The 18808-nt window shown below is 48.3% G+C and overlaps 1 protein-coding gene across 1 annotated transcript in view; it reads left to right on the top strand.

Annotated features, from left to right (window-relative positions):
• NPC1L1 (NPC1 like intracellular cholesterol transporter 1) overlaps window positions 1-17426 on the top strand; it is a 28528-nt gene extending 11102 nt beyond the window's left edge. The window contains exons 11-20 of the mRNA XM_033194051.1: window positions 8666-8856; window positions 9065-9189; window positions 9780-9906; window positions 10075-10130; window positions 12655-12805; window positions 13078-13309; window positions 13812-13925; window positions 14024-14186; window positions 16333-16485; window positions 16636-17426. Of these exons, the coding sequence (XP_033049942.1) occupies window positions 8666-8856; window positions 9065-9189; window positions 9780-9906; window positions 10075-10130; window positions 12655-12805; window positions 13078-13309; window positions 13812-13925; window positions 14024-14186; window positions 16333-16485; window positions 16636-16709 (1386 nt within the window). The 3' untranslated portion in view covers window positions 16710-17426. The remainder of the gene's footprint in view (window positions 1-8665; window positions 8857-9064; window positions 9190-9779; window positions 9907-10074; window positions 10131-12654; window positions 12806-13077; window positions 13310-13811; window positions 13926-14023; window positions 14187-16332; window positions 16486-16635) is intronic.
• The last annotated feature ends 1382 nt before the right edge of the window (window positions 17427-18808 follow it).

The raw sequence follows: 18808 nt of genomic DNA, 5'->3' as shown, positions 1-18808 counted from the left end.
TACAGTTCAGTGATATTAAGTACACTCAAACTATTCAACTATCACCACCATCCATCTCCAAAACTCTTTCCTTTTTGCAAAATTGAAACTTTACCCAATAAACAGTGACTCCCCATTCTCCCCTCCCCTCAGCTCCTGGCACAACCACCATTTACTTTTTTTTTTTTGAGATGGAGTTTTGCTCTTGTTGTCCAGGCTGGAGTGCAATGGCACAATCTCGGCTCACTGCAATCTCCACCTCCCAGGTTCAGGTGATTCTCCTGCCTCAGCCTCCCAAGTAGCTGGGATTACAGGAGGCTACCACCACACCCAGCTAATTTTTGTATTTTTAGTAGAGACGAGGTTTCACCATGTTGGCCTGGCTGGTCTTGAATTCCTGACCTCAGGTGATCCACCTGCCTCGGCCTCCCAAAGTGCTGGGATTACAGGTATGAGCCACCGCACCTGGCCTCTACTTTTTCTTTTTTGTTTTGAAATGGAGTCTTGCTCTGTCGCCCAGGCTGGAGTGCAATGGTACGAACTCGGCTTACCGCAGCCTCTGCTTCCCAGGTTCAAGCGATTCTCCTGCCTCAGCCTCCTGAGTACCTGGGACTATAGGCGTGTGCCACCACACCCAGCTAATTTTTGTATTTTTAGTACAGATAGGGTTTTGCCATGTTGGCCAGGCTGGTCTCGAACTCCTGACCTTGTGATCAGCCCGCCTTGGCCTCCTAAAGTGCTGGGATTACAGGCATGAACCACTGTGTCTGGCCCATGTACTTTCTGTTCTATGAGTTTGACCACTCTAGGCAGCTCACATAAGTGAACTCAAACAATATTTATTTTTTTGGCTGGAAGTGATGGCTCACTCCTGTAATCCCAGCACTTTGGGAGGCTGAGGCGGATGGATCACCTGAGGTCAGGAGTTTGAGACCAGCCTGACCAGCATTAAGAAACCCTGTCTCTACTAAAAATATAAAATTAACTGGGCATGGTGACACATGCCTGTAATCCCAGCTACTTGGGAGGCTGAGGTAGGAGAATCGCTTGAACCTGGGAGGCGGATGTTGCGGTGAGCTGAGATCATGCCATCGCACTCCAGCCTAGGCAACAGAGTAAGGATTTGTCTCAAAAAAATAAATAAATAAAAATAAGTCTATTTTGTCTGATATTAGTATAGCTATCCCTATTCTCTTTTGGTTCCTATTTACTTTTTTTTCACTTTTTTTCACTTTTGACCTATTTGTGTTTTTGGATCTAAGGTGAGTTTCTTGGAGAGAGCATATAGTTAGATCACGTTTTGTTGTTTTTTAGCAGATGGGGGCTGCCTAGGGCACAGTATGCCAACTCTCACAATCTTGATCGTGTGTTTAATCCATTCTACCACTCTTTTTTTTTTTTTTTTTTGAGATGGAGTCTCCATCTGTCACCTAGACTGGAGTGCAGTGAAGCAATCTCGGCTCACTGCAACTTACATCTCCCAGATTCAAGCGATTCTCCTGCTTCAGCCTCCTGAGTAGCTGGGATTACAGGTGCACACCACCAAGCCTGGCTACTTGTTTTGTATTTTTTGTAGAGACGGGGTTTCACCATGTTGGCCAGGCTGGTCTCGAACTCCTGTCTTTGAGTAATCCACCCACCTCAGCCTCCCAAAATGCTGGGATTACAGGTGTGAGCCACCATGCCTGACTCTACTACTCTCTTTTGATTGGATAGTTTAATCCATTTACATTTAGAGTAATTACTGATGAGGAGGGCTTTACTTCTGTCATTTTGCTATTTGTTTTCTATATGCCTTGTAGCTTTTTTGTTTCTCATTTCCTGCATTACTGACTTCTTTTGTACTTAGTTGGTTGCTACTAGTGAAATTTTACATTTTCCTTTCATTTCCTTTTGTGCATAGTCTACAGCTAATTTTATTTGTGATTACCATGAGGAGAGAAAATTACATTAAATGTGCTGAAGTTATAACACTCTAAATTTATGCCAACTTTCTTTCCATAGCATACAAAAACTCTGCTCCTATAACAACTCCATCTTATCCCCCTTTCAGTTATTGATGTCACAAAATTGTATCTTGGGCTAGCCATGGTGTCTCATGCCTGTAATCCCAATGCTTTGGGAGGTGGAGGCAAAAGGATTGCTTGAGGCCAGGAATTTGAGACCAGCCTGGCCAACACAGTGAGATTCCATCTCTAGAAAAAATTTAAAATTTAGCTGGGCATGGTAGCACATGCCTGTAGTCCCAGCTATGTGGGAGGCTTGCTTGAGTCCAGGAATTCAAGGATGCAGTCAGTTATGATCATGCCACTGCACACCAGCCTGAGCAACAGAGAGAGACCTTGTCTCAAAGAATTATATTTTTCAGCTGGATACAGTGGCTCACGGCTGTAATCCCAGCACTTTGTGAGGTGGTTGGATCACCTGAGGCCAGGAGTTCGAGATCAGCCTAGCCAACATGACAAAACTCCGTCTCTACTAAAAATATAAAAATTAGCCAGGCATGGTGGCACATGACTGTAAACCTAGCTACTTGGGAGGCTGAAACATGAGAATTGCTTGAATCTAGGAGGCAGAGGTTGCAGTGAGCTGAGATTGTTTCACTGTACTCCAGCTTGGGCAATAGAGCGAGACGATGTCTCAAAAACTTTTGTATTTTTAGGCATTATGTATCCAAAATCATAGGCTAATGATTTTTTTTTTGCATTAGTCTCTTCAATCATGTACAAAAAGGCAGAGTTACAAATCATAACATTTATAACTGCCCATTTATTTACCCTTGCTCAGGATTTATTTATTTATTTATTTAGGCAGAGTCTTGCTCTGTTGCCCAGGCTGAAATGCAGTGGTGTGATCATAGCTCACTATAACCTCAAACTCCTGGCCTCAAAAGATCCTCCCACCTCAGCCAGCTGAGGTACTGGGATTACAGGTGTAATCCACCGTGCCTAGCCAAGGGATTTTTATTTCTTCATACATCTTTGAGTTACTGTCTGATGTCTTTTTTTTTTTTTTGAGACATTGTTTTGCTCTTATTGCCCACCCAGGCTGGAGTGCAATGGTGTGATCTCAGCTCACTGCAACCTCTGCCTCCTAGGTTCAAGTGATTCTCCCGCCTCAGTCTCCTGAGTACTGGGATTACAGGCATGTGCCACCACATTGGGCTAATTTTGTATTTTTAGTAGAGATGGGGTTTCTCCATGTTGGTCAGGCTGGTCTCGAACTCCCAACCTCAGGTGATCTGCCTGCCTTGGCCTCCCAAAGTGCTGGGATTATAGGCATGAGCCACCCCACGCCTGGACTGTCTAATGTCTTTTTATTTCAACCTACAGGATTCCTTTTAGCATTTCTTTCAGTGAAGGACTAGTGATAACAAATTCCTTCTGCTTTTGTTTATCTGAGAATGTCTTAATTTCACCCTCATTTTAATTTTTTAAAATTTATTTATTTTGAGATGCAGTTTTGCTCTTGTCACCCAGACTGGAGTACAATGGTGTGATCTCAGCTCACTGCAACCTCCTCCTCCTGGGTTCAAGCAATTCTCCTGCCTCAGCCTCCTGAGTAGCTGAGATTACAGGTGCACACCACCATGCCAGGCTAATTTTTGTATTTTTAATAGAGACGGGGTTTTACCATGTTGGCCAGGCTGGTTATGAACTCCTGACCTCAGGTGATCCACCTGCCTTGGCCTCCCAAAGTGCTGGGATTACAGGCATGAGCCACCATGCCCAGCCCATTTTTACTTTTTAATTAAAACAATTTTTTTGAGATAGGGGTCTCACTGTGTTACTCAGACTGGTCTCAAACTTTTGAGCTCAAGTGATCCTCCTGTCTCAGCCTCCCAAAGTATTCGGATTATAGGACGAATCACCTCATCTGGCTTCTCCCTCATTTTTATTTTTTAAAATTTATTTATTTTGAGATGCAGTTTTGCTCTTGTCACCCAGACTGGAGTACAATGGTGTGATCTCAGCTCACTGCAACCTCCTCCTCCTGGGTTCAAGCAATTCTCCTGCCTCAGCCTCCTGAGTAGCTGAGATTACAGGTGCACACCACCATGCCAGGCTAATTTTTGTATTTTTAATAGAGACGGGGTTTTACCATGTTGGCCAGGCTGGTTATGAACTCCTGACCTCAGGTGATCCACCTGCCTTGGCCTCCCAAAGTGCTGGGATTACAGGCATGAGCCACCATGCCCAGCCCATTTTTACTTTTTAATTAAAACAATTTTTTTGAGATAGGGGTCTCACTGTGTTACTCAGACTGGTCTCAAACTTTTGAGCTCAAGTGATCCTCCTGTCTCAGCCTCCCAAAGTATTCGGATTATAGGACGAATCACCTCATCTGGCTTCTCCCTCATTTTTATTTTTTATTTTATTTTTTTGAGATGGAGTCTCACTGTGTCACCCAGAGTGGAGTGCAGTGGTGTGATCTCGGCTCACTGCAACCTCCACCTCCGAGGTTCAAGAGATTCTACTACCTCAGCCTCCAAAGTAGCTGGAATTAATAGGTGCATGCCTCCACGCCTGGCTAATTTTTGTATTTTTAGCAGAGATGGGGTCTCACCATGTTAGTCAAGCTGGTCTCAAACTCCTGGCCTCAAATGATCTGTCTACCTTGGCCTCCCAAAGTGCTGGGATTACAGGCATGAGCCACCATGCCCAGCCTTCTCCCTCATTTTTAAGTGACAGTTTTGCTGGAATTAGGATTTTTCATTGACAATTGTTTTTTCTTCAGCACTTGTTTTTGTTTGTTTGTTTGTTTTTGAGACAGAGTCTCACTCTGTCATCCAGGCTGGAGTGCAGTGGCACAATCTCAGATCACTGCAACCTCTGCTTCCCAGGTTCAAGTGATTCTCCTGCTTCAGCCTCCTAAGTAGCTGGGATTACAGGTGTGTGCCACCATGCCCGGCTAATTTTTGTATTTTCAGAAGAGATGGGGTTTTGCCATGTTGGCCAGGCTGGTCTCAAACTCCTGACCTCAGGTGATCCACCTGCCTCAGCCTCCTGAAGTGCTGGGATTCCAGGCATGAGCCACCATGCCCAGCATTCTTCAGCACTTTCAATATACAAACCCACTGCCATCTGGGCTTTAAGGTTTCTGATGAGAAATATGCTGATAATCTTTTTGACAATCTTTTGTATATGCCAAGTCACTTCTTTTTTTCAATGTTTTCTATTTTTTTAAAAACCGTATTTTATTTTTTAGAGACAGGGTCTTGCTATGTTGCCTAGAATGGACTTGAAATCCTGGGCTCAAGCAATCCTCCCACCTTAGCCTCTTGAGTAGCTGGGACTACAGGTATATGCCACCATGCCTGGCTTGTCTTTGGTTTTTGACAGCTAAATTATAATATGCAACTGGGTGCAGTGGCTCATGCCTGTAATCCCAGCACTTTGGGAGGCCAAGGCGGGCAGATCACGAGGTCAAGAGATCAAGACCATCCTGGCCAACGTGGCGAAACCCCATCTCTACTAAAAATACAAAAATTAGCTGGGCGTGGTTGTGCACACTTGTAGTCCAAGATACTTGGGAGGCTGAGGCAAGAGAATCACTTGAACCCAGGAGGCAGAGGTTGCAGTGAGCTGAGATCATGCCACTGCATGCCAGCCTGGCAACATAGCAAGACTCCATCTAAAAAAAAAAAAAAATTAATATCCTTTGGTGTGGGTTTCTTTAGTTTATCCTACTGGAGTTTATTGAGTTTCTTGAATGTTTATATTCATGTCCTTCATCAAATTTGGGGAGTTCTGGCCATAAGTTTTTCAAATAATCTCACTTCCCCTTTCTCTTTTCTTCTGGAATTCTTACAATGCATATTTTGGTCTATTTGATGATGATGATGTCTCACAGTCCCTTAGGCTCTGCTCTGTTCACTTTTGATATTTTTTTTTCTTTCTGTTCTTCAAACTCAGTAATTTCAATGGTCTTATCTTCAGTTTGCTAATTCTTTCTTCTGACTGCTTTTGAATCCCTCTAGTGAATTTTTCATTTAAGTTACTATACTTTTTAGCTCCAGAGTTTTTTTCTCCTTTTTATGTTTTCTCCTTATTGATATTTCCATTTTGTTCATAAATTATTTCCTTGGTTTTGTTTTCTTTTAGCTCTTTGAGCAACTTTAAGGCAATTGTTTTATTTATTATTTATTTATTTATTTATTGAGACAGAGTCTTGCTCTGTCACCGAGGCTGGAGTGCAGTGGTGTGATCTCAGGTCACTGCAACCTCTGCCTCCTGGGGTCAAGCCTCAGTCTCCCAAGTAGCTGGGATTACAGGTGTCTGCCACCATGCTTGGCTAGTTTTTGTATTTTTAGTAGAGACAGGGTTTCACCATATTGGCCAGGCTGGTCTTGAACTCCTGGCCTCATGTGATCTGTCTGCCTTGGCCTTCTAAAGTTCTGGGATTACAGGCATGAGCCACTACACCCTGCTGAGACAATTGTTTTGAAGTCTTTGTCTAGTAAGTCTGCTGTCTGGTCTTACCCAGGGACAGTTTCTGTTGCTTAATATTTTCCCTTTGAATGGGTCATGTTTTTCTTTTTCTTGGTGTGTTTTTGGTTGAAAAACGGACATTCGATTCTTATAATGTAGTAGCTCTGGAGATCAGATTCTCCTTCTTTCCCAGGGCTTGCTTTATTTTATTTATTGCTGTTGGTGTTTCTGTGCTGGGGATCAGCCAAAGGCACAGAGTTAATGTCTTCTCAGGTATTTTATGAGCCTGCATATTTATCTGGGCATTTATGCAGTGTGGTGACTGTCTAAATATCCCTATATTTATGGTTGCTTTTGAATGTCCTTGTCCTTATATGTATGGTTCCCAAAAGGAAAATGAGGGAAAAATGAAGGGGTGGGAGATAGGTGCTTACTCTTTAAATCTCCTGGAAGTCACTTTAGTAAGATGTGGAGGCAGTTGCAACAATGGTGGTGGGAGTTGCAATAGTGGCTGCCTGCCTGTGTATCTGTACCACCAATATCAGAAGTAATGATCAATGATCAGAACTCAGATATCAGAACTTGATATTTGGATTTATTTATTTATTTATTAGAGACAGGGTCTGGCTCTCTTGCCCAGGCTGGAGTGCAGTGGTGCAATCATAGCTCACTGCAGCATCAAACTTCCAGGCTCAAATGATTCTCCTACCTCAGCCTCCTGAGTAGCTGGGACTACAGGCATGTGCCACCACACCCAGCTAACTTTTGTATATTTTTTTTGTAGAGACAGGGTGTCACTGTGTGCCCAGATCAGTCTCCCACTCATGGGTTCAAGTGACCCTCCTGCTTGACCTCCCAAAGTTCTGAAATTACAAGTGTAAGCCATCATGCCCAGCTGATACTTGGTGGATGGTGTCCTTGCCTACCCTGGCTCCTGCAAGTTGTGTACAAGCTGCTTCTGGAAAGCATACACAGCTGCATGCCTTGAAGCTGGGAGTGGCAAATGGGTAGCTGCTACTGTACTAAAAGCTGAGACTGCCTGAAATTAACCACAATTTACTGTCCAAGCCTTATCCTAGAAGCTTCCAGCCCTCAATAGACTCCAGTGTTCCAAAATAATTACACCAGAGCCGGTGTGGTGGCTCACGCCTGTAATCCCAGCTGTTTGGGAGGCTGAGGCGGGTGGATCGCTTGAGGTCAGGAGTTTGAGACCAGCCTGGCCAACATGGTGAAACCCCATCTCTATTAAAAATACAAAAATCAGCCGGGAGTGGTGGCACGTGCCTGTAATCCCAGCTACTCAGGAGGCTGAGGCACAAGAATCACTTGAACCCAGGAGGTGGAGGTTGCAGTGAGCAGAGATCATGCCACTGCACTCCAGCTTGGGAAGACTCCGTCTCAAAAAAAAAAAAAAAGAAACAAACAAAAAAAAGAAACAAAAACAAAATAGTTATACCAGACAAGTTGTCTTCTAGGCGGGGAGAGAGATTCCTGACACTTCCTACTGTGCCATTTTCCCTAATGTCACTCTGAGCCTTTATGTTATAGAAGGGAGCAGACCATGAGGATGCCTGGCGCATGGCTTTGAGGGTGTATACACTGACATTTATGTGTGCACACAAATACGGGCCGTTGTCACAGGCCAGCTTGTTAGACTGTGGCTGTGCCAAATTGGGGGTGATAGGAAGGGACACAATTATGTGTACGTGCATGTTTGTGTGTGTCAGTGTGTGTTCATGTGAGGTGATATGAGTTGCTCTGTGCTTGCACCCCCGTAAGTGTACTTCTGTTTGCACCTGTGATTATACCTATTCTGTGAACCTTGGAGCATATTCATCTGTGGGTACACCTAAAACCGTGTTCTGGTGTAACTGTACAGTGCACATACATCTTAAAGGTACCCCTGAGTGTGTGTGTCTGTGCATGTCCTTCTCTATATGTACCTTGTGTGTGACCTCTGAGCATGTACCTCTCGGTGTACATTTTGTGCACGTGTGTGCATGTACCTCTGTGTACCTCTAGGCATGGATCTGCGTGTACACCTCTGAGTGTCCCACTGACACATCCCTTTGAGTGTGTAACTGCACGTGTATCTCTGAACATGTTCCTCTGTGTGTGTTCCTCTGATCATGGACCTCTGAGCATGTGCCTTTTAGCATGTACCTCTGTGTGTACCTTCGAGAGTGGGAGATGGAGTGAGCCCTTTAGGGGTGTGCATAGCAAACTGAAGCTTACTGACCCTCCTCCACTCCTAGGACTCGTACCTGCTTGACTATTTCCTCTTTCTGAACCGCTACTTTGAGACGGGGGCCCCGGTGTACTTTGTTACCACCTCGGGCTACAACTTCTCCAGTGAGGCTGCGATGAATGCCATCTGCTCCAGTGCAGGCTGCAACAACTTCTCCTTGACCCAGAAGATCCAGTATGCCACAGAGTTCCCTGAGCAGTGAGTGCCTGGCTGGCCCCACACCCCGGCCTACTCCCTGTTTGAGTCTCCCCAGTCCTCACCAGTCCTTTCTTCCTGCCTGTTGTACCCCTGTCCTGCTGCCCTGCTGCTGTATGCCTGGGGAAGGCTGTGTGGGGGTTGAGCCATGAGAAGAATCCACCACCCTGCCCAGCTGGCCTTGTCACCCTTCCTCCCACCTGCCCCTTAGGTCTTACCTGGCCATCCCTGCCTCCTCCTGGGTAGATGACTTCATTGACTGGCTGACCCCGTCCTCCTGCTGCCGCCTTTATATATCTGGCCCCAATAAGGACAAGTTCTGCCCCTCGACCGTCAGTGAGTTTGGGGCCATGGGGGCTCACTGCCCACCACAGCTCAGGCAACTGAGGCAACAGAAAGGAGAGGACTGGAGAGGCTCCCTCAACATCTCGACCTGTCTTGTGGGGTCTGTCGGGGGCATGGGTGCAGACGTGGCCTGAAGGACAGGCACTCTGCGAGGAGCACCTGTGTGGGTGGCTGTGCTGGCCTGTGGGCATCACACACGTATGCTGCTGTGTACTGTGCCCCACTTTCAGAGCACGCGGCACTCCTGGGTGGCAGGGCACTGGGGAGTCAGGAGTGGAGAGCTGCTGAGGTTGGCACATGGCCCTGCCGCCCAAAGCAGTGGCATTTGTAGGTGGAGAGGACTTTGTGGGGCCTGTTTTTCTGCCCCAAACTTCCTTTCCCCTTCTGCCTGTAAGTGCCCACAGTTTCTATAGCCAAGAGGAGAATTTCTCCCACAAATAACAAAAGCAAATCCCCCTAGAAGTGACTAGTTGAGGCTGGAGTGCCTGGGACCCCTGATGGGATTGTTGGGGAAGGAGGGGCACACAGCAGCTGCTGCTGGCCCTGGGGTGTCACTGCCCAGACCCCTGCTTTCTCTGCAGACTCCCTGAACTGCCTAAAGAACTGCCTGAGCATCACAATGGGCGCTGTGAGGCCCTCAGTGGAGCAGTTCCATAAGTATCTTCCCTGGTTCCTGAATGACCGGCCCAACATCAAATGTCCCAAAGGGTAAGCTTGGGAGGGCCTTCTGCTGGGGAGGACAGACATGAGGGACCTAGGATGGGGGTGAATATAGAGAGGCAGGAGGCGGCTACCAGGGGCCTCTCTGGGGTGGCTGTGGGCTGGGCAGATGAAAGGAGCTTTGTTCCTGGCTAAGCCTTTGCCCTGACCTCACAGCGGCTTGGGAGCATACAGCACCTCTGTGAACTTGACTTCAGATGGCCAGGTTTTAGGTAAGCATGGCCTTGCCTGGAGGGGAGGACATAATCAGTTGCTCTGGAGGGCCCCGAGAACCCCAGGGAATAGCCTGTCACATGTTGTCTCCTTCCTGTGTCAGGAGCTTCTAACTGCCCTGGCCCTGTCAGCAGGGGTCTTGTTTCCCAACTCCACATCCTCAGACTTCACCCCTTCTCTCACTCCCAAGTCCATGGTCAGCGTTAAGTTTGTGGAATTCATTCAGCAATTGATACCATACTTGGGAGTTCTCCACACCCTGGCTAAGCACCTTTCTTACCAGCACAAATTACACCCACAGGGCAGCTGGCCAAATGAATTAGGATGCTTGGCACAGCACAATCCTAGCAGTTATTAAAAGTAACAAGAGGCTGGGTGCGGTGGCTCATGCCTGTAATCTTAGCACTCCAGGAGGCCGAGGCGAGAGGATCTCTTGAACCCAGAAGTTTGAGACCAGCCCAGGCAACATAGGGAGGCCCTCTTTTTTTATTTTTATTTTTATTTTTTATTTTGAGACAGAGTCTCACTCTGTTGCCCAGGCCAGAGTGCAGTGGTGTGATCTCAGGTCACTGCAACCTCCACTTCCGAGGGTCCAGCGATTCTCCTGCCTCAGCCTCCTGAGTAGCTGGGACTATAGGAGCATGCCACCACACCTGGGTAATTTTTGTATTTTCAGCAGAGATGGAGTTTCACCATGTTGGCCAGGCTGGTCTCAAACTCCTGACCTCAGGTGATACACCCGCCTCGGCCTCCCAAAATGCTGGTATTACAGGCGTGAACCACTGTGCCCGGCCTCCTGTACAAAATAAAATTTAAAAAACTGCCTGGGTGTGGTGGCGTGTGCCTGTAGTTCCAGCTATTCAGGAGGCTGGGTGGGAGGAATAATCTGAATCTGGGAGGTTGAGGCTGCAGTGAGCCGTGATCGCAATGATCGCAACACTGCACTCCAGCGTGGGCAACAAAGTGAGATCCTCTCTCAAAAAAAAAAAAAAAAAAAAAAAAAGAAAGAGAGAAAAAAAGAAAAAGGTAACAAGGGATATGCAGTTAGACTGACAGGAAAAGGACCCACAACATGCTGTCAGCTCATACTGCAGATGGCAGAATGAGACAGCCATCTGTGTAAAGGAGCTGGCTATAGCTCTGTGCAGACATGCTCGGTGTAGGGGCCCTAAGGGAGCTCGTGCTGGAGACAGACATGGGGGTCGTTGGTGGGTGGGGGAGCTTTTGAAGGGTGATCTCACTTTGTACTGAAATAATTTTTAGTTTGAACTGCTGGCTGAAAGCTGCCTGAAGTTCACTCGACAATCACTTGAACCTGGGAAGCAGAAGTTGCAGTGAACCGAGATCGTGCCACTGCGCTCCAGCCGCGGTGACAGAGTGAGACTCTGTCTCGAAAACAAAAACAAAAACAAGAACAAAAAACCCTTTATTGTATAAGGGTCTTAATAACCTTAATTTCTTCTTCTTTTTTTTTTTGAGACGGAGTCTCGCTCTGTCGCCCAGGCTGGAGTGTGGTGGCGCGATCTTGGCTCACTGCAAGCTCCGCCTCCTGGGTTCAGTCCATTCTCCTGCCTCAGCCTCCCGAGTAGCTAGGACTACAGGTGCCTGCCACCATGCCCGGCTCATTTTTTTGTATTTTTAGTAGAGACAGGGTTTCACCATGTTAGCCAGGATGGTCTCGATCTCCTGACCTCATGATCCGCCCGTCTCGGCCTCCCAAAGTGCTGGCGTGAGCCACCGCGCCTGGCTTTCTTTTTTTTTTTGAGATGAGGTCTTACTCTGTTGCCTAGGCTGGAGTGCAGTAGCACAGTCTCGGCTCACTGCAGCCTCTACCTCCTGGGTTCAAGCAGTTCTCCCGCCTCAGCCCCCCAAGTAGCTGGGATTACAGGGGTGTGCCACCACGGCTGGCTAATTCTCGCATTTTTAGTAGAGACAGGGTTTCACCATGTTGGGCAGGCTGGTCTCGAACTCCTGATCTCAGGTGATTGGCCTGCCTTAGCTTCCCAAAGTGCTGGGATTACAGGCGTGAGCCACCACGCCTGGCCAATAACCTTAATTTCTTAAAACGTCATTAAGAAATAACCTTTATCTGGCAGGAGCCCTAAGCCACAGTTCTAATAATTCAACTGTTCTCATTTTTCTGTCTTCCTTTCCAGTCCTTTCCTATAGGAATATGCAAATTAAAAACCAATTAAGTTAATTTTAAAAATCCAATGCATATCTTGAAACCATATAGAGAAGAATCTGGGTTCACTAGAGAGATCTCTATAGGTTTCATTCATCAAAGGTCAGGCCTGGGTCTCCCACAGCAGTGGGGCCAGCTATGGAGTTTTGCAGGGCTGGTGCAAAACAAAAATATGGACCTCTTGCACAAAATTTACTAAGAATTTCAAATGGTGGTGGCAGAGCCCTGAAACCAGCTTGATCACATGCCTGTGCCACGGTGTCTGGGGTGTTCTGAAGGTGTCCTGGAAAGGGCTCTGACCTTTGCCCTTCCATCTTCTGTGTGCCATGGCTGTCCAGCCTCCAGGTTCATGGCCTATCACAAGCCCCTGAAAAACTCACAGGATTACACAGAAGCTCTGCGGGCAGCTCGGGAGCTGGCAGCCAACATCACTGCTGACCTGCGGAAGGTGCCTGGGACAGACCCAGCTTTTGAGGTCTTCCCCTACACGTGAGGACCTGAGTGGCTGGGCTGGAGGGAGGTGGGGGATGGTTGCTGGAGATTGGAGGTTAGGGCGGAGGGCTTGCAAGGAGTTGCATGAGATGAGCACCAGTTTTAGGTCAGGAGGCTTTGGCTGCAGACTTGGGCCTATTTCTTATGCTGGCTTGTACCCCAATATAAGCCTGCCTGACCCTCAGCATTCTCCTTCTGAAGTGGGGTGTCCCACCCACCTTGAGGGCCCCAGAGGCCTGAGCTTGTGACCATGCTCTGTACTCTGGCAGGGTCACCAATGTGTTTTATGAGCAGTACCTGACCATTCTCCCTGAGGGGCTCTTCATGCTCAGCCTCTGCCTGGTGCCCACCTTCGCTGTCTGCTGCCTCCTGCTGGGCCTGGACCTGCGCTCTGGCCTCCTCAACCTGCTCTCTATTATCATGATCCTCGTGGACACCGTCGGCTTCATGGCCCTGTGGGGCATCAGTTACAATGCTGTGTCCCTCATCAACCTGGTCTCGGTAACCCAGCAGACACAGGCACCAGGGGGCCCTGGAGGGGTGGTTGGGGATCCAGCCTCATAGAATACTCCCAGTTCCTTTTTTTAAATTTCTTTCTTTTTAGAGGCAGGGTCTTGCTCTGTTGCTCAGGCTTGTGCAGTGACATGATCACAGCTCACTGTAGCCTCGAACTCGGGCTCAAGCGATCCTCTGACCTCAGCCTCCCAAGTAGCTGGGACTATAGGCACGTGCCACTGCGTCCAGCTAATATTTTAATTTTTGTTGTAGAGACAGGGTTTCACTTTGTTGCCAAGGATGGTCCCAAACTCTTGGGCTCAAGTGATCTTCTCACCTCAGCCTCCCAGTGTTGGGATTATAGGCATGAGCCACTGCACCTGGCCAAATACTCTGTCTAGAATCTAATGCCTGCCCTGCGCTGGTCCTGGTGGAGGCCTCATCTCCCCATCCCCAGTTCCTTCCCCACCTCTGCCTTTCTTGGCTTATGCCCCCTCTCTGCCTATAGGCGGTGGGCATGTCTGTGGAGTTCGTGTCCCACATTACCCGTTCCTTTGCCATCAGCACCAAGCCCACCCGGCTGGAGAGGGCCAAAGAGGCCACCATCTCTATGGGAAGTGCGGTGAGTGGGGAGGAGTGGGCCACCCTATGCCCCACTCGACACCCTGTGCCCTGCTTGATGCCCTGTTCCCTGCCTGACACCTGGTTCTGACCCCCCAGGTGTTTGCAGGTGTGGCCATGACCAACCTCCCTGGCATCTTGGTCCTGGGCCTCGCCAAGGCCCAGCTCATTCAGATCTTCTTCTTCCGCCTCAACCTCCTGATTACTCTGCTGGGTCTGCTGCATGGCTTGGTCTTCCTGCCTGTCATCCTCAGCTATGTGGGTGAGTGCCCAGGCCTGTTCCTACCAGGCTGTCATGATTATCATGACGACAACAGTAACAGTGCATGCTTACCACGGAAGCTCAGGAAGTGCACACAAGCCATGGGCAGACGTCAGAAGCCAGGACCATGACCATGTGGCACTTCTAGTCTTTGAAGCTTCTGTTGTTCATTTAATGTGCTGTGAACATCTTTTTTTTGTCAGCGAGGTATGTGTCAAACAACGTTTCTGTGGCCCTGTACACTGTGGATCTTCACTGCACTGCTGTTGGACTTTTAAGCATGCCTTTCAGCAAGAAATACGTTTTACACCCAGAGGTGACATGCACAAGCACACACAGACATGCCTGTTCACTAAATAATATTAATACTTCTCTTATACATGTGAAGTATTCTGATATTTCTGGTTCCATTTTATTATTATTATTATTAATTGTTTTTGGAGACAGGGTCTTGCTCTGACACCCCCTGGAGTGCAGTAGCATGATCACAGCTCACTGCAGCCTTGACTTCCCAGGCTCAAGTGATCCTCCCACCTCAGCCTCCTGAGTAGCTGGGACCCCAGGTGTACATCACCATGCCAGCCAGTTTTTTATTTTTTGTGGAGGTGGGGTCTCCCTCCAGGCTGGTCTCAAACTCCTGAGCTCAAGTGATCCACCTTGGTCTTCCATAGTGCTACCTTGGCCTTCCACAGTATTAGGATTACAGGTGTGAGCCACTGTGCTTGGCTTTTATTTTAATTTAAATTTATTATTTATTTTATTTTAATTGATTGAGATGGAGTCTCACTCTGTCGCCCAGGCTGGAGTGCAGTGGTGTGATCTCAGCTTCTTGCAACCCCTGCCTCACAAGTTCGAGCCATTCTCCTGCTTTAGCCTCCCAGGCAGCTGGGATTACAGGCACGCGCCACTACACCTGGCTAATTTTTTTAATTCATTTTTTATTTTTAGTAGAGATGGGGTTTCACCATGTTGGCCAGGCTGGTCTCGAACTCCTGACCTCAGGTGATTTGACCGCCAAGGCCTCCCAAAGTGCTGGGATTACAGGCATGAGCCACTGTGCCCCAGCCCTACCATTAATTTTTTTTTTTTTTTTTTTTTTTTTAAGACAAGAGCCTCACTCTGTTGCCCAGGCTGGAGTGTGGTGGTGCGATCTCAGCTCACTGCAACCTCTGCTTTCGGGTTCAAGCAATTCTCCTGTCTTAGCCTCCTGAGTAGCTAGGATATCAGTGCACACCACCATGCCTGGCCAATTTTGTATTTTTATTAGAGACAAGGTTTCACCATGTTGGTCAGGCTGTTCTCGAACTCCTGACCTCAGGTGATCCCTCTGCCTTGGCTTCCCAAAGTGCGGGCCTCCCAAAGTGCGGAGATTACAGGCGTGGGCCACCGCACCCAGTCTCATTAATTTTTTGAAATGCTGGCCAGGAGTGGTGGCTCATGCCTGTAATCCTAGCACTTTGGGAGGCTGAGGCGCATGGAGGCTCAAAGTGAGCCTCCCAGGATGAAGGTGTTTCTGGCTCTCAGGGTGGGCAAGCTGGGAGGAGTTCAATTTTACCCCCCCACCAGATAGTAATAATAATATTACTAGAGGACATTTATAGAGGGGTGTGTTTGTGCATCAACATATGTGTCTGTAATTCTCTTAACTACCCCCCCCCCCCGAGGTAGGTATCATTATCCTTCCCTTTTTACAGATGAGGGAACTGAGACACCTGCCCCAGGTTACAGACTTGGTCAAAGGTAGCAGGGGTTGGAGCCCACGCAGCTCCATGGTTCCTAAACATGTCTCTTGTGGGGACTCCCTGACCCTCTTGGAAGGAGTAGAGTGTGTGTGCTGGGGGTGGTGGGTGAGACATAAGAGAGGGGCAAGGAGGAGCAGTTGTGGGGTGTGCTTGGACGAGGGGTATCCAGGGCCTTGGAGGTGCAGGTGGTGGCTGTTCCTTGGAGGCTCCCAACATGCTTGGGCGATGGGGGCACCAGGACATCCCTGAAGCTTGGGCTGCAAATGTAGTGACCCCAGAAGGCACATGGCACAGAGCCCCCCTGGGACCCTTCCTGCCTTGGGTTTGTTGTACAGAACCAGGAATAGCTTCTCACCTGTGTCCCCTGCCCACCTCTCTGACTGTGGTTCTCTGTCTCTCTGCAGGGCCTGACATCAACCCGGCTCTGGCACTGGAGCAGAAGTGGGCTGAGGAGGCAGCAGCAGCAGCCATAGTGGCCTCCTGCCCAAATCACCCCTCCCGAGTCTCCACAGCTGACAACATCTACGTCAACCACAGCTTTGAAGGTTCTATCAGAGGTGCTGGTGCCGTCAGAACTTCTTGCCCAACAATGGGCGGCAGTTCTGATATGGCCAGAGGCCCTGTCTAGGCTCTATGGCCCTGAACCGAAGGGTTATGAGGGTCTTCCCTGTGACTGTCCCTTGACACACGCCCTTCTCAAATCCTAGGGGAGGCCGTTCCCATGAGACTGCCTGTCACTGGAGGATGGCCTGCTCTTGAGGCATCCAGGCAGCACCACTGATGGCTCCTCTGCTCTCACAGTGGGTCCCCAGTTTCCAAGTCACCTAGCCCTTGGGCAGTGCCTCCTCTTTCTGGGCCTGGGTCTGGAAGTTGGCAGGAACAGACACGCTCCATGTTTGTCCCACACTCACTCACTTTCCTAGGAGCCCACTTCTCATCCAACTTTTCCCTTCTCAGTTCCTCTGTCAAAAGTCTTAATTCTGTGTCAGTAAGTCTTTAACACGTAGTAGTGTCCTTGAGAACACAGACAGTGACCACTGCCCTGGGTTGTGATATCACAGGAGGCCAGGGAGAGGCAAAGGCTCAGGCCAAGAGTCAATGCTGTGGGAGGCCGGTCAGCAGCCACTCCCTCCAGAGCGCACCTGCAGGTCTGCCATCTACGGCCCTTCCTGGCAAGAGAAGGGCCCAGGAAGGATGTTCCCATAAGCACCTTGGTCATGGATTAGCCCCTCCTGGAAAATAGTGTTGGGTTTGCTCTCCAGCTCCGACTCTTATTAAGGCTGTTGATGCCAGTCAAGGCCACCCAGGATTCTGAAGGCTGAGAGCTCTTGGGGCTGGGCTGGTCCTCCCACCTTCACCTCAGGCCTGGAGCCCAGGCCTCAAACCAGCCCAACCTGAGCTCTTGGACAGCTCTCCAGAAGCATGAACTGCAGTTGAGATGAAGATCCTGGCTCCGTACTGTGCACATGGGTGTTTAATAAACATTTGTTGGCAGAAATGGTGTTTTATGTCACATGTCCTACCCTGGTTGCCTCTTGACTTAAGATAATTTTTGTGAATGACACAAATAATATATGTGTGGGAGAGTGATTTGTGGAGATACTAGTGTATCCCTCTTTTCAAGAAAGTAGTCAGGCCATTTGTGTGCTCATGCTTTACAAGGGCCTTTGAGGAGTGGGAGTAATTTCCCTTCAAACTGGGAGGGCACAGAGCCTGAGAGTCAGTCAGGAGTAGGATGTGCAGCCCCTCCTTTTCTGGAACAGCCTGTGAGGTAGGCAACACCTGGAGGAGCTAGAGGAGAACCATGGTGCATTCAGGGAGGGACAAACCCACCGTCCAAATGACCAGCTCCCAGGAGGGCCCTAGGCCAGGGCAGTGGGTAGAAATGTCAAGGAACATTCCAGATCCCCTCGAGTCTTTCTGCTCCCCGCTGGGTCCAGCCCTTGTTTGGCTGAGGGGCTGCTGTTGCTTTGAGGCTCAGAGGGACTGCTGGCATGTAAAGGGAAGACAAGCAAAAAGGGGTGGAAAGGAACTGGCGTTTCTGGAGCCTACTATCTACTCTCGGGTCCTCATAAGAGCCCCATGTGCCAGCATCAATAGCCTACCTTTGGGAGGGTCGCTGGCTGGCCATGATGGACAGGAGGTCTGGTGAAGGGACAGCTACCAGGGAATAGAGGCTGAGGAGAAATCGCACAAGTCGCCCTGCTAAAAACTACACAGGTGCAGAATAAACAGATAGATCTGAGGAACAAAATAGCTTTTGACAGCAGACATTTCAAATCAGAGGAAAGGGTAGACCCTTCAGTAAATGGCATGAGAGTAGTGAGCAAATTATTTGGATCAAAATAAAGTTTTATCTATACCTCACACAATACACAAGATACAAGTACAGACAGATTAAATAAGTACAAAAATGAAACTATACAACTATCAGAAGGAAACACAGAAGAGTATGTTATAATCTTGGGGTGGGAAAAGTTTCCTAAGCACAAAGACCAGAAGCCATAAAGGTAAACACTAAGGTATGACCATATAATAGTGGAAAACATCTGTAAACACACAAACAAAAAAATTAAAGTTGAAAGACACATATGAGCTCAGAAACGTAGTTGCAACGTATTTAACAGCAAATAAAATCAAGAAAACACAAAGAGCACCAGTAGCGCTCCTGCAAACATGGTGAACATTCCTAAAACTCACTGGACTTTCGCTAAGAAGTGTGGGAAGCACCAGCCCCACAGAGTGACACAGGACACATTTCCCTGTATGCCTAGGGAAAGCCATGTTATGACAGGAAGCAGAGGGGCTACAGTGGGGAGACTCAGCCAATTTTCCAGAAAAAGGCTAAAACTACAAAGAAGATTGTGTGAAGGCTTGAGT

The sequence above is a fragment of the Trachypithecus francoisi genome, unplaced genomic scaffold, assembly GCF_009764315.1.
Source record: "Trachypithecus francoisi isolate TF-2019V2 unplaced genomic scaffold, Tfra_2.0 Lachesis_group4, whole genome shotgun sequence".
Lineage (NCBI taxonomy): Eukaryota > Metazoa > Chordata > Mammalia > Primates > Cercopithecidae > Trachypithecus > Trachypithecus francoisi.
Note: the sequence above shows the minus strand (reverse complement) of the source record. Positions and strands in the feature narration are given on the sequence as shown.